Genomic DNA, 13,117 nt, shown 5'->3' on the forward strand with positions numbered 1-13,117 from the left:
TACCTCTATGTATACCCCCGTGGTGTGTGCCCCACCCATTCCTTTGGCTAGATTTGGCACAGGGCCCAAAGGACTCGGTCCCTCCTGAGACCCTTCGCCACCACTTTCTTTCAATCCTTGCTGCGTTTCAAGGCTCTGACATTGTCTATACTGACGGTTTGATGGTTGCTGGTCGGATCATTCTGAACAACACTCATTGCCGGCTGGCTGCAGTGCTTTCACTGCCGAGCTGGTCACCATCTCTCGCGCCCTAGAGTATATCCGCTCCTGCTCAGGTGAGTCCTTCGTTATCTATTGTGACTTCCTGAACGGTTTAAGAGCTATCGACCAGTGTTTTCCTCGCTCTCATCTGGTGATGGCTAACCAGAAGTCCCTCTATACTCTTGCCCGTTGCGGCCGCTCTGTGGTCTTTGTGTGGACCCCGGTTCATGTAGGCATCCCGGGAAATGAACATGTTGACACACTGGTCAGACAGGCTGTCGGTGCACTAGCCTTGGAGATTAGCCTTTCAGAGAGTGATCTCAGGTCAGTTTTGCGGCAGAAGGTACTTCGCACCTGGGGTAAAGAATGGCGCGCCCTTCTTCCTTCACCCAACAAACTTCGGGCCATCAAGGAGGCTACCAGTTTGTGGCGCTCCTCCTTGCGGGTCTCTCGCAAGGACTCTGTTGTCCTCTGCAGGCTGTGCATTGGCCACACCTCAATGACGCACAGCTATTTATTGCGCCGCGAGGACCCACCTTTATGTCACTGCAGGTCAGCTTTGACTGTGGTCCACATCTTGTTGGACAGCCCGCTTTTAACTCCACTCATGCAGACGTTTGCGCTGCCAGATACGCTTCCTGCTCTTTTATTTGATGACGTTGTGATGGCAGATTTAGTTTTGAGTTTTATTGGTGCTGGGGGTTTTTATCGCTTGATCTAAGTGTTTGTCCTTTTCTTTTGTGTTGAGTCTGGCCTTTGGCTGGGGCTTTTGTGCGTTTCTTGGTGGTTGGCATTTTTTGTTGTCGGCCAACCACTGTCACACTCGCTGTGATTTTAATTCCTTTTGTCTGATCTCTGTCTGTGTCTTTCTTGTCCTGGGTCGTCTCTTGTCATCTCCATTTTTTGTTTTTATTCCTTGTGGATGTTTAAAGTTCGTGGAAAAAGGGACTGACGGCCCTAGTAGTCTGGTCCCTTCAGTCCTACAAACCAACCAACCAAAGGACTGGGAACCGGGCTTACATTAGGGTTGTGTACAATATTTTTTAAAGTAGGGTGGATGAGAAAATATTACTTGGTGTGATGAGGGTTGGATTTTGAATAATATACTCCTCATCCCTTGTATGTTGTTGAGGTTTTTGAGCCCTGGGACATATTGGGTGATGAAAGAAGTATCGTTCAGCAACTGCTTGGCAATGCTACAGCTTTGTTGTTGTTACAGGAAGAGATGGCATGGAAAATAATCTTTCGCAACAGGTAACCAGGACATTGTTTGTCTGTGAATAAATTTGGCTAACTCTTGCTTCCCGGTGCAAATGTGTTACCCAAATGTTCCAAGGCAGTAGGGAAATAGCTTCTTAATGTGAAACAGGTGACATCTGTCAAAACGGAGATACTGTTGGCGTTAGAGGCATTTGATATGCCCAGAAGATACTAGAGAGCTGCCTGAGTGGAAGGTACTCATTAAATCAAGATGGACCATGTTAAATAGATTTTGTAGAAGGTGTTGAGATTGTGCAGGAAAGAGCACAGGCTCTCCTTGACATGACTCCAAGACATGAAAGTGTCAGGTGAATCTTAACTGCCTATGAAGGACTTTGGTGTACATGGATGTAGCATCCTCAATGTCAAGAAAGGAGTTGGGTGATAATGGGATAGGAACTATGAGGAATTGCAGACAGCAGATTAGGGGCACTTGTCAACATTCAACGAGGATCTTTCTGTTTTTTTTTTTTCACATCAGTCTACTGACTGTTTTGATGCGGCCCGCCACGTATTCCTTTCCTGTGCTAACCTCTTCATCTCAGAGTAGCACTTGCAACCTACATCCTCAATTATTTGTTTGACGTATTCCAATCTCTGTCTTCCTCTACAGTTTTTGCACTCTACAGCTCCGTCTAGTACCATGGAAGTCATTCCCTCATGTCTTAGCAGATGTCCTATCATCCTGTCCCCTCTCCTTATCAGTGTTTTCCACATATTCCTTTCCTCTCCGATTCTGCGTAGAACCTCCTCATTCCTTACCTTATCAGTCCACCTAATTTTCAATATTCGTCTATAGCACCACATCTCAAATGCTTCGATTCTCTTCTGTTCCGGTTTTCCCACAGTCCATGTTTCACTACCATACAATGCTGTACTCCAGACGTACACCCTCAGAAATTTCTTCCTCAAATTAGGCCGGTATTTGATATTAGTAGACTTCTCTTGGCCAGAAATGCCTTTTTTGCCATAGCAAGTCTGCTTTTGATGTCCTCCTTGCTTCGTCCGTCATTGGTTATTTTACTGCCTAGGTAGCAGAATTCCTTAACTTCATCGACTTCGTGAACATCAATCCTGATGTTAAGTTTCTCGCTGTTCTCATTTCTACTACTTCTCATTACCTTCGTCTTTCTCCGATTTACTCTCAAACCATACTGTGTACTCATTAGACTGTTCATTCCGTTCAGCAGATCATTTAATTCTTCTTCACTTTCACTCAGGATGGCAATGTCATCAGCGAATTGTATCATTGATATCCTTTCACCTTGTATTTTAATTCCACTCTTGAACCTTTCTTTTATTTCCATCATTGCTTCCTCGATGTACAGATTGAAGAGTAGGGGCGAAAGGCTACAGCCTTGTCTTACACCCTTCTTAATATGAGCACTTCGTTCTTGATCGTCCACTCTTATTATTCCCTCTTGGTTGTTGTACATATTGTATAAGACCCATCTCTCCCTATAGCTTACCCCTACTTTTTTTCAGAATCTCGAACAGCTTGCACCATTTTATATTGTCGAACGCTTTTTCCAGGTCGACAAATCCTATGAAAATGTCTTGATTTTTCTTTAGCCTTGCTTCCATTATTAGCCGTAACGTCAGAATTGCCTCTCCCGTCCCTTTACCTTTCCTAAAGCCAAACTGATCGTCACCTAGTGCATTCTCAGTTTTCTTTTCCATTCTTCTGTATATTATTCTTGTAAGCAGCTTCGATGCATGAGCTGTTAAGCTGATTGTGCGATAATTCTTGCACTTGTCAGCTCTTGCTGTCTTCGGAATTGTGTGGATGATGCTTTTCCGAAAGTCAGATGGTATATCGCCAGACTCATATATTCTACACATCAACGTGAATAGTCGTTTGGTTGCCACTTCCCCCAATGATTTTAGAAATTCTGATGGAATGTTATCTATCCCTTCTGCCTTATTTCACTGTAAGTCCTCCAAAGCTCTTTTAAATTCCGATTCTAATACTGGATCCCCTATCTCTTCTAAATCGACTCCTGTTTCTTCTTCTACTACATCAGACAAATCTTCACCCTCATAGAGGCTTTCAATGTATTCTTTCCACCTATCTGCTCTCTCCTCTGCATTTGACAGTGGAATTCCCGTTGCACTCTTAATGTTACCACCGTTGCTTTTAATGTCACCAAAGGTTGTTTTGACTTTCCTGTGTGCTGAGTCTGTCATCCGACAATCATATCTTTTTCGATGTCTTCACATTTTTCCTGCAGCCATCTCGTCTTAGCTTCCCTGCACTTCCTATTTATTTCATTCCTCAGCGGCTTGTATTTCTGTATTCCTGATTTTCCCGGAACATGTTTGTACTTCCTCCTTTCATCAATCAACTGAAGCATTTCTTCTGTTACCCATGGTTTCTTCACAGCTACCTTCTTTGTACCTATGTTTTCCTTCCCAACTTCTGTGATGGCCCTTTTTAGAGATGTCCATTCCTCTTCAACTGTACTGCCTACTGCGCTATTCCTTATTGCTCTATCTATAGCGATAGAGAACTTCAAACGTATCTCGTCATTCCTTAGTGCTTCCGTATCCCACTTCTTTGCGTATTGATTCTTCCTGACTAATGTCTTGAACTTCAGCCTACTCTTCATCACTACTATATTGTGATCTGAGTCTATATCTGCTCTTGGGTACACCTTATAATCCAGTATCTGATTTCGGAATCTCTGTCTGACCATGATGTAATCTAATTGAAATCTTCCCGTGTCTCCCGGCCTTTTCCAAGTATACCTCCTCCTCTTGTGATTCTTGAATGGGGTATTCGCTATTACTAGCTGAAACTTGTTACAGAACTCAATTAGTCTTTCTCCTCTTTCATTCCTTGTCCCAAGCCCATATTCTCCTGTAACCTTTTCTTCTACTCCTTCCCCTACAACTGCATTCCAGTCGCCCATGACTATTAGATTTTCGTCCCCCTTTACATACTGCATTACCCTTTCAATATACACTTTCTCTATTTGTTCATCTTCAGCTTGCGATGTCGGCATGTATACCTGAACTATCGTTGTCGGTGTTGGTCTGCTGTCGATTCTGATTAGGACAACCCGGTCATTGAACTGTTCACAGTAACACACCCTCTGCACTACCTTCCTATTCATAACGAATCCTACACCTGTTATACCATTTTCTGTTGCTGTTGATATTACCCGATACTCATCTGACCAGAAATCCTTGTCTTCCTTCCACTTCACTTCACTGACCCCTACTATATCTAGATTGAGCCTTTGCATTTCCCTTTTCAGATTTTCTAGTTTCTCTACCACGTTCAAGCTTCTGACATTCCTTGCGCTGACTCGTAGAACGTTATCCTTTCGTTGATTATTCAATCTTTTTCTCATGGTAACGTCCCCCTTGGCAGTCCCCTCCCGGAGATCCGAATGGGGGACTATTCCGGAATCTTTTGCCAATGGAGAGATCATCATGACACTTCTTCAATTACAGGCCACATGTCCTGTGGATACACGTTACGTGTCTTTAATGCAGTGGTTTCCATTGGCTTCTGCATCCTCATGTCGTTGATCATTACTGATTCTTCCGCCTTTAGGGGCAATTTCCCACCCCTAGGACAAGAGAGTGCCCTGAACCTCTATCTGCTCCTCCGCCCTCTTTGACAAGGCCATTGGCAGAATGAGGCTGACTTCTTATGCCGGAAGTCTTTGGCCGCCAATGCTGATTATTTATCAAAATTTAGGCAGTGGCGGGGATCGAACCCGGGACCGAAGATGTTTCGATTATGAATCAAAGACGCTACCTCTAGACCACGGGTACCTTCTTTCTGTATGAGTTACATAATGAGCAAAGAAGGAGACAACCAGTAGGCACACCTGCAGGTTTGAGATTGTGGAGCTTTGGGAGCAGGTGAAAGGTGGCAGTAGAAGGGGTACCAGTGTTAGGAGGGAGACTTGGACAGGTACAAGATTTTGAGATGAACCTAGTGTTCTGAGAATCTGGTGGAAATTGTGTTGGGATAGGGGTCACAGGAAGACACATTCAGCCACATAGGTACTACAATTAATGACCACTGTGTGGAACCTCATCTGCATAATAGTCATATCAGAATAGGTGCTAAGGTCATGAATACCTGTAATGTCATGACTTTCTGGGAAATGATTTGGATAATGGAGTCAAGCCAGGCTGAAGGTGAAAAATTTCTGAAAGATTGCGAGGGATGTGCTGGGTGAAAAGTACAGAGGATCAGAGCTTGAGAAATGTGGAAACTGAGAATGTTCTATGTAAACTGCACAAAGAAAAGGTTTGTACCATCTGCATGTATTCAAATGTGTGTCAGTGTAGGTACAAGGGAGCAGAGAGTGAAAGAGTATGGCTTATGAACCTAAAAAGAAAATTTACCATAAAAACAATAACCAAAATAAAGTTCGTGTGAAAGGGCACACCTTTCCAAATCTGTGAAGTGTGAAAATATGCTACTGGGTAACATGTAATACATTGTTGCTCCACCTTGAGCATTGTAACATACTTGGGTCCTTTTAGGCAACCTGTCTACATGGTGGCTGAGATGTTGCTCCTCCTGCCTGTCCCACTCCTCCGTGGCAGCTCTCCTTAGGGCATTCACTGTGTTAGGAAATTATGAAGAGGATTCCTTTTTTTTAAACAGTTAGTTTTCAGCTGACTCTCCTGTGGTCAGTTAGATAGTGACAGAAATGTTTCCACTAAAGGGAATGAGTAAAAGAAAGCAGGTTATTTACATGAAATAACCTGGTTTTAGGACTAAAAATGAGGTCTTGTAAGAATTGTGAAGCTTCTGCAGGTATCAGTTTCATGTAAGATAGGTTGACAACAGTGTTGAGTGTCTGGAGAACTTCAGCTTATACAGTACAAAGTACGTACAGAGGATTTGACCCGACACACATAAGCAATCCTCTTAACCTAAACATTTGCTTCCACACTATTTCTCTGTTCAAATGTTGCACTCAACTGCCTCCACCCCCACCCCTTCTACTCCCCATCCCCCTAACCCAGCCTTACCCATACCTGTTGAAGATAGAAAGGATATTTTATAAATTTTAGTGGTCTTAATTGCAGCATTATGTAACAGTATTACATTATTATGTAATTTACATTATATTGTGATTAAGTTCATTTAAACTTAGTAAATTACACAAATTGGTGTGTTTCCTTCCACTTGAGATGTCATGTCATATGGATATTGTCAGTAAGGTATGCTTTGAGAAATTTTTTCTTGTTAGAAATGCATTCATACTAATTTTACTTACCATTTGCATTTCTACATACCATACTAGTCCAACAACAAACAAAGAAACCTGTTTAATTTATTTCTGTTTCTCATGAATCCACAAATGTAATGCTGATATAATCTATATTGGTGAACTGAGTTCCCAGTCTTAGTTGTACCATGGTTAATCATTTGCCTCTTTGTATTAATGTATTGCTAATGCAGTTGCTTTGTTAAATAGGCTGCTCATTCAATCCAGTCAGTTTTGCAGTTACATTACATTAGAGATTGTCCGAATCGTATATTGCACTTACTGGACTGTACTCCACTAACGTGTTACACTGAAGTGCCAAAGAAACTGGTAAAGGCGTGCGTATTCAAATACAGAGATATGTAAGCAGGCAGAATACAACGCTGTGGTCGGCAATGCCTATATCAGACAACAAGTGTCTGGCACACTTGTTAGATCAGTGACTGCTGGTACAATGGCAGATTATCAAGATTTAAGTGAGTTTGAACATGGTGTTATAGTTGGTGCACGAGCGAAGGACACAGTATCTCCGACTTAGCGATGAAGTGAGGATTTTTCCATACGCCCATTTCATAAGTGTATCGCAAATATCAGGAATTGAGTAAAACATCAAATCTCCAACTTCGCTGCAGCCAGAAAAAGATCCTGCAAGAACAAGACCAATGACAATTGAAGAGAATCGTTCAGTGTGACAGAAGTGCAACCATTCTGCAAATTGCTGCAGATTTCAATGCTGGGTCATCAAAAAGCATGCAAATCACTCAGTAAAACATCATCAATGTGGGCTTTCAGCACCGAAGGCCCTTTCATGTACCCTTGATGACTGTGTGACACGAAGCTTTACGCCTAGCCTGGGCCGTTCGACACTGACACCGACACTGGACTGTTGATAACTAGAAACGTGTTACCTGGTTCGATAAGTCTCGTTTCAAATTGTATCGAGCGAATGGATGTGTGTGTATATGGAGACAACCTCATGACTCCATGGACCCAGTAGGGGACTGTTCAAGCTGGTGGAGGCTCTGTAATGGTGTGGGGCATGTGCAGTTGGAGTGATATGGGACTCCTGATACGTCTAGATACAACTGTGACAGGTGACACGTACATGAGCATCCTGTCTGATCGCCTGCATCCATTCATGTCCTTTTTCCAATCCGATGGTCTTTGACAATTCCAGCAGGACAATATGACACCCTACACATCCAGAATTGCTACAGAGTGGCTCCAGGAACGCTCTTCTGAGCTTAAACACTTCTGCTGGTTATAAAACTCCCCAGACATGAATATTATTGAGCATATCTCGGATGCCTTGCAAGGTGCTGTTCAGAAGAGATCTCCATCCCCCTCGTACTCTTAAAAGATTTATGGACAGTCCTGCAGAATTCACGGTGTCAATTCCCTCCAGCAGTACTTCAGACATTAGTGAAGTCCATGCAGTGTTGTGTTGCAGCACTACTGTGTGCTCACAGGAGACCTACGCAATAGTAGGCAGGTGTACCAGTTTCTTTGGCTCTTCAATGCGTAACAATGCTGTGTTGATGAATCAGCAGTTGAGATCTGAAAAGTGTCAATCCAACATCTGTAAACAATAACTATTCAATGTGATTACTATATATTCTTATTTGATAATAATTAAGTCTGTTGGAGGCTTCAAATTATGTTTTACATGGTTCCAGGAGGCATTAAACAAGGCTGTTTTGGCAGACATGCGTTCAAATCGAGAAGAGGTGCAACAAGCTGTACTTGCTGTTGAAATTGTTAAACGGCAAACGCTCTTTGGTTATCATGGTCAGGACTTGCAAACATTTATCAAGATAACTGTGGCACTTCCACGTCTAATTGCTCCAGCAAAACGACTTCTGGAGAAAGAAGTGATTTTTCCAGCACTTGGTCCTCATCAGTATCAAGCATATGAATCCAACATAGATTTTGACATCAGGTTTGTTAATTTTCCAGTTGTTAGAGACTCTCATTTTGAAATTCATGGGACATATTATTCTACCACCTTGACAAATGGCTATTCCATAAGTCACGGAAAAAATGCATGTTGTAATGAACATGTAAGTGTACTTGACTTACTGGATGCCCTTATATTCTAGATGTTTGTAATATGTAGAGTGTTTGTTAGTTGGCATAAAAAGCAGCTAGTTAACACATTGGCTGCCCAAGTAACTCAATGAGTGCCAACTTATCAACATTCAGTGTAAGGAGTAGAAAGCTCTGCTTAGGCATCAACAAGTTAACTAATTTGCCATTAATCAGATTCTTGCTTGTGTATTTAAACTTATATTCTACTGTACACTCTATGTCTTTATGGCGCCTGCATAAGAAACATAACCAGTTTTTAAGCTGATGTGAAAGTCTGTTTACTTCAGGTGACAATGTGCTTGCTTTTCATTTTTGTTTCCTAGTAGGCCAGGGCCCTTACTCTCCTTTTTCCAGTGGGTATACTCTATTACTGAATTTCTTGAAATACCTGACTGCCATATATCACCATTGCACTAAAAGTTATTTCCAGTCATAAATTTCTTTTGAATTGGCAATAGTTGGAAGACAGAATATCATATATCTATTTAACAGAGTCGATTTTTGTAACAATCGATAATCTGTATACTGTAGAGGCCGGGGGTGGTTGTCCTGTATGGTGGGTGATGGAACAAGGTTGTCAGAGGTCAGGAAGCTAGGAGTTCACCACCCTGGGCATGATAACAGTAGAGCAGTGAGCGGACGTCTGGTTGTCATCCAATGTTTCATCATGAAAATATCATTTTTGAGACATTCATTTATTGCTCAGCAAACTAGGAGAAGCCTATGCCCCTAAAGCACAAACTATACACAATCAGTGAAAAGGTGCTGTGGTCAGTGAGTGGCTTGTCTGTGGTCGGTCATACTGCCGGTCAGTTGGTGAAGTGTTGATGGTTGGAGGGCACTAAGTCAGCAGTATCAGACTCAGCATGAACACAGAACTGCAGCTAGTGGCAGCGTGAGTCCAGGGATGGTGACTAGTTGACTGCAAACTTCTGTCTAGAAATAAGTACTAAATGTATGGGCTTGGCAATCCTTGTTTTTCTGGGGCCTCAATTCTCGTCATTTAAGCTGCAGCCAAGTAACAGCTCAGACATGAAGGTCAGTCACGCCACAGTGGCTCTGCGTTTATGCTTTGCCAACAGTAATACAGCACTGCTGCCTCTGCTAGGCCATTCAATGCTGTGGTGACACTACTTGCTGTATCAATAGGTTGGTCCTGATTAAGTGCTTTGCTGGCTACAGTTGGTCCTGCTTCCATGAGGGTTGTGCATTACATATGGAGGTATCTTTATTTCATTCAATTGTGGCAAGTAAATTAACTGCAGAGCAGCACCTCCGTTTGTAATAAAATCCAACCCACTGGATCCTGCTCCAGGCAATTCTGCGTGTCATATATTATAAGTTGACAATTACGTATAGTACATAGACTTTACATCACTTAAAGCCTAATACAATAACATTACCAAATTCTTTCTTCCTGAAAAATTCCTCAGCAGTCGTATCCTATCAATTAAACCCACTCAGTAATTTCTCATGTTTGGTATTTCTCCTTGTTTATCAGGTGCTTCTTAACCTGCTGTTTTCATACATCATCAAGAACTTTGTTGTTGAAACAGAAGTTTCCCTTCACCTCTCCTCAGAAAATAAATCCTTAAAGCTACTCTCACACAATAACTATGTTTGGTACTACCATTCATAATACTTAAGTTCTAACGTTCTGACGACTTAAAGTGTGAGTGGAGGTGTGAGTTGTACTGATTTATTTCACCAAACCACATTCCACTTCTTTATGAGGTGATTTACTTAGAATTTTGCAGCCCCTCTTCTCTACGGGATAGTTGGCTGCTGCTAGAAAATCTCTTGACTTCTCCATCGAATAGCGCTTGGTACAAGAACTTTTAAGCCTCTTTCTACTTATAAAATGAGTAGACATACAAACTTTCCTTTTCGTCAGTTAACGATGTATTTGACTTTCATGCACAATATAATTCACACTTTCAACATACATATGTAACTTTCTGTAAGTACCTCATACCATCGAATGTTAGAAACAAAATGAGTTACTTTCTTTTGAAAGTTGGCTTGACTACCATGAATTTCTTAAAATGAATCCGAAAATACGTCTTGCCTCCACGCAGGCTGAGTCAAGAGTCTATAATAGTACTTTGTCCAACTGTTCTTGTTATAATTAACAATAGTCAATGACACAATAAGCACAGAGCGGCATGTAAACTCCATGGTTCTTCATTACACACTCACTAACACATCTGTGGATTGTCCGACAGGTACTTGTCGGTGCAGTTTGACCACCGTGTCTACCTTCTTCCCGCGACTGATTTTAAAATGTGCACTCACAAACATGTGACGTACGTGCCGTAGGTAGGATTTTACCATCCCACACTCGTATCTAGGATATCGTGTGTTAGAGATCGTAGAAGGCTGAGTGGTTCTTGGATTTACACAGAAATTATCGAATCACTACATAATAACCCACCCACCCCCCCCCCCACCCCCCCTGATTGAACACATGCTATTTTATTCATAATCATTATTCAAATATCATCACTCATAATAACATTTCGTATCTTAACACTATACTTTTTTTTACATTTGTTTATATACGTATCCCTCCTTCCCATAACAATTCTCCATCGTCTCCGGAACAATCTTTCGCTTATTGTATCTCTATTCTTTTCTTATTTTACTCCGCTACGGTCGCAGGTTCGAATCCTGCCTCGGGCATGGATGTGTGTGATGTCCTTCGGTTAGTTAGGTTTAATTAGTTGTAAGTTCTAGGCGACTGATGACCTCAGAAGTTAAATCGCATAGTGCTCAGAGCCATTTTCTTATTTTACTTTGTTATTAAGACATGAGCATTTACTCATTGTTTTAGTCAGCTTCACTGATAGTTAGAAATTGTGAGAACTATTTTTCTTTTCTTTATTTCCTTTTTTCAATTGAAAACCTCAGGTGTTTATGACACATGAGTAATCTGTTTTCTATTCTTTATCTTTTTGTACTCCCTTTTATCCTACTATGTACTACTTGCATTATTGTAGCTTGGAGAAACTCTGGGCGAAATGGAAGTGTTCTTTTGACACTCATATACTTCCCCGAACCGTATTAATGCTAATCACACTTTCCAGAATAATTCCCATAAAATTTGTGACTTTTGTCATGATACTGTCCCCATCTCCTAGGATCAGCACCTACCGTATTTACTCGAATCTAAGCCGCACTTTTTTCCGGTTTTTTGTAATCCCAAAAACCGCCTGCGGCTTAGAATAGAGTGCAACGTAAGCGGAAGTTCTGAAAAATGTTGGTAGGTGCCGCCACAACTAACTTCTGCTGTTGAATATATGTAGCGCTACACAGGCATGCGTTGCAGGCACAAAGATAAATACTGGCGTCAAAACCTCTGCGTCAGTAAATAAATTTAAAAAAAGAGTGGAAGAAGAGTTTTTTCCTCCGCCCCGAGTTTCGACCAATGCATTTTCATACATTATCCAACGAAGTAAATACAAATTTCATATTGTTCATCTTCGAATGTAGCTGAATTTCAATATACTACGAAAATCCGACTGGCAAGACTGTTTGGTATGTTTGTCAATATGGCCAACTCTACGTTCTGAATTTTTTCCTACCTGTGAGAAGAGATGGTTGCTAATAGGAACTTTTATGAACTGTGAATCACATGCAGCATTCTCTTCACCATAAGAATAATACGAATATAAACATTTTGCCATGTATTGTTTTGTGTTTGCTGCTATCTCATTTAAATCCTGTCTGCCTAATAAACTATGAAACTAGAGTGAGACAACAGGAAACGCGGAAGAATATACGTATCGTGTCATGTTTATATTCGTATTATTCTTATGCCTAATAGTGATACAGTCAGAAATGAAGCACGGCAATTGACTCGATTTTTAAATTTAAGAAGACTAATTTCTGTGCGGAATGTTATGTACTAAAGAGGCGTCTGCAAAGATTTTCAAACGGAGAAAAATTTTCGCTAAACTCTCGTTCAAAACTTCTATCATACGTAGTCTATTATTTGGTTCTTGTTGATCATTATCAAAGAAAGCAGTAGTGTAAGTAACATCAAATAGCAGTCTCTTGCCATTGTTTCGCTAATGAGCGGCGGTAGCGTGTACAAAAGCAAGCCATGCCGCGAACAGCAACAGTCTGTAAACACTCATTATCAGAATGCGACAAACAGTGCATGACACAGTACAGTAATACATTTTCAGCTTAGAGTGACGTAAACACCTATAACAAAGAGAACAGCGCTTATCAGATCAAAGAAAAATAAACAATCAATTCAAACCAGACGAAGCTGCTGCAAGGTCGTGTAATGACTTAGAGATAACAGGATACATTCTGTA

The 13,117-nt window shown here is 41.4% G+C and overlaps 1 protein-coding gene across 1 annotated transcript in view; it reads left to right on the plus strand.

The window, feature by feature from the left end:
- The window catches only part of LOC126162580 (DNA polymerase delta catalytic subunit), a 137,646-nt gene that overhangs the window by 52,637 nt on the left and 71,892 nt on the right, over nt 1-13,117 (plus strand). The window contains exon 5 of the mRNA XM_049919175.1: nt 8,381-8,643. Coding sequence (XP_049775132.1) covers nt 8,381-8,643 — 263 coding nt within the window. The remainder of the gene's footprint in view (nt 1-8,380; nt 8,644-13,117) is intronic.

The sequence above is a fragment of the Schistocerca cancellata genome, chromosome 2 (genome assembly GCF_023864275.1).
Source record: "Schistocerca cancellata isolate TAMUIC-IGC-003103 chromosome 2, iqSchCanc2.1, whole genome shotgun sequence".
In the NCBI taxonomy this organism is placed as follows: Eukaryota; Metazoa; Arthropoda; class Insecta; order Orthoptera; family Acrididae; genus Schistocerca; species Schistocerca cancellata.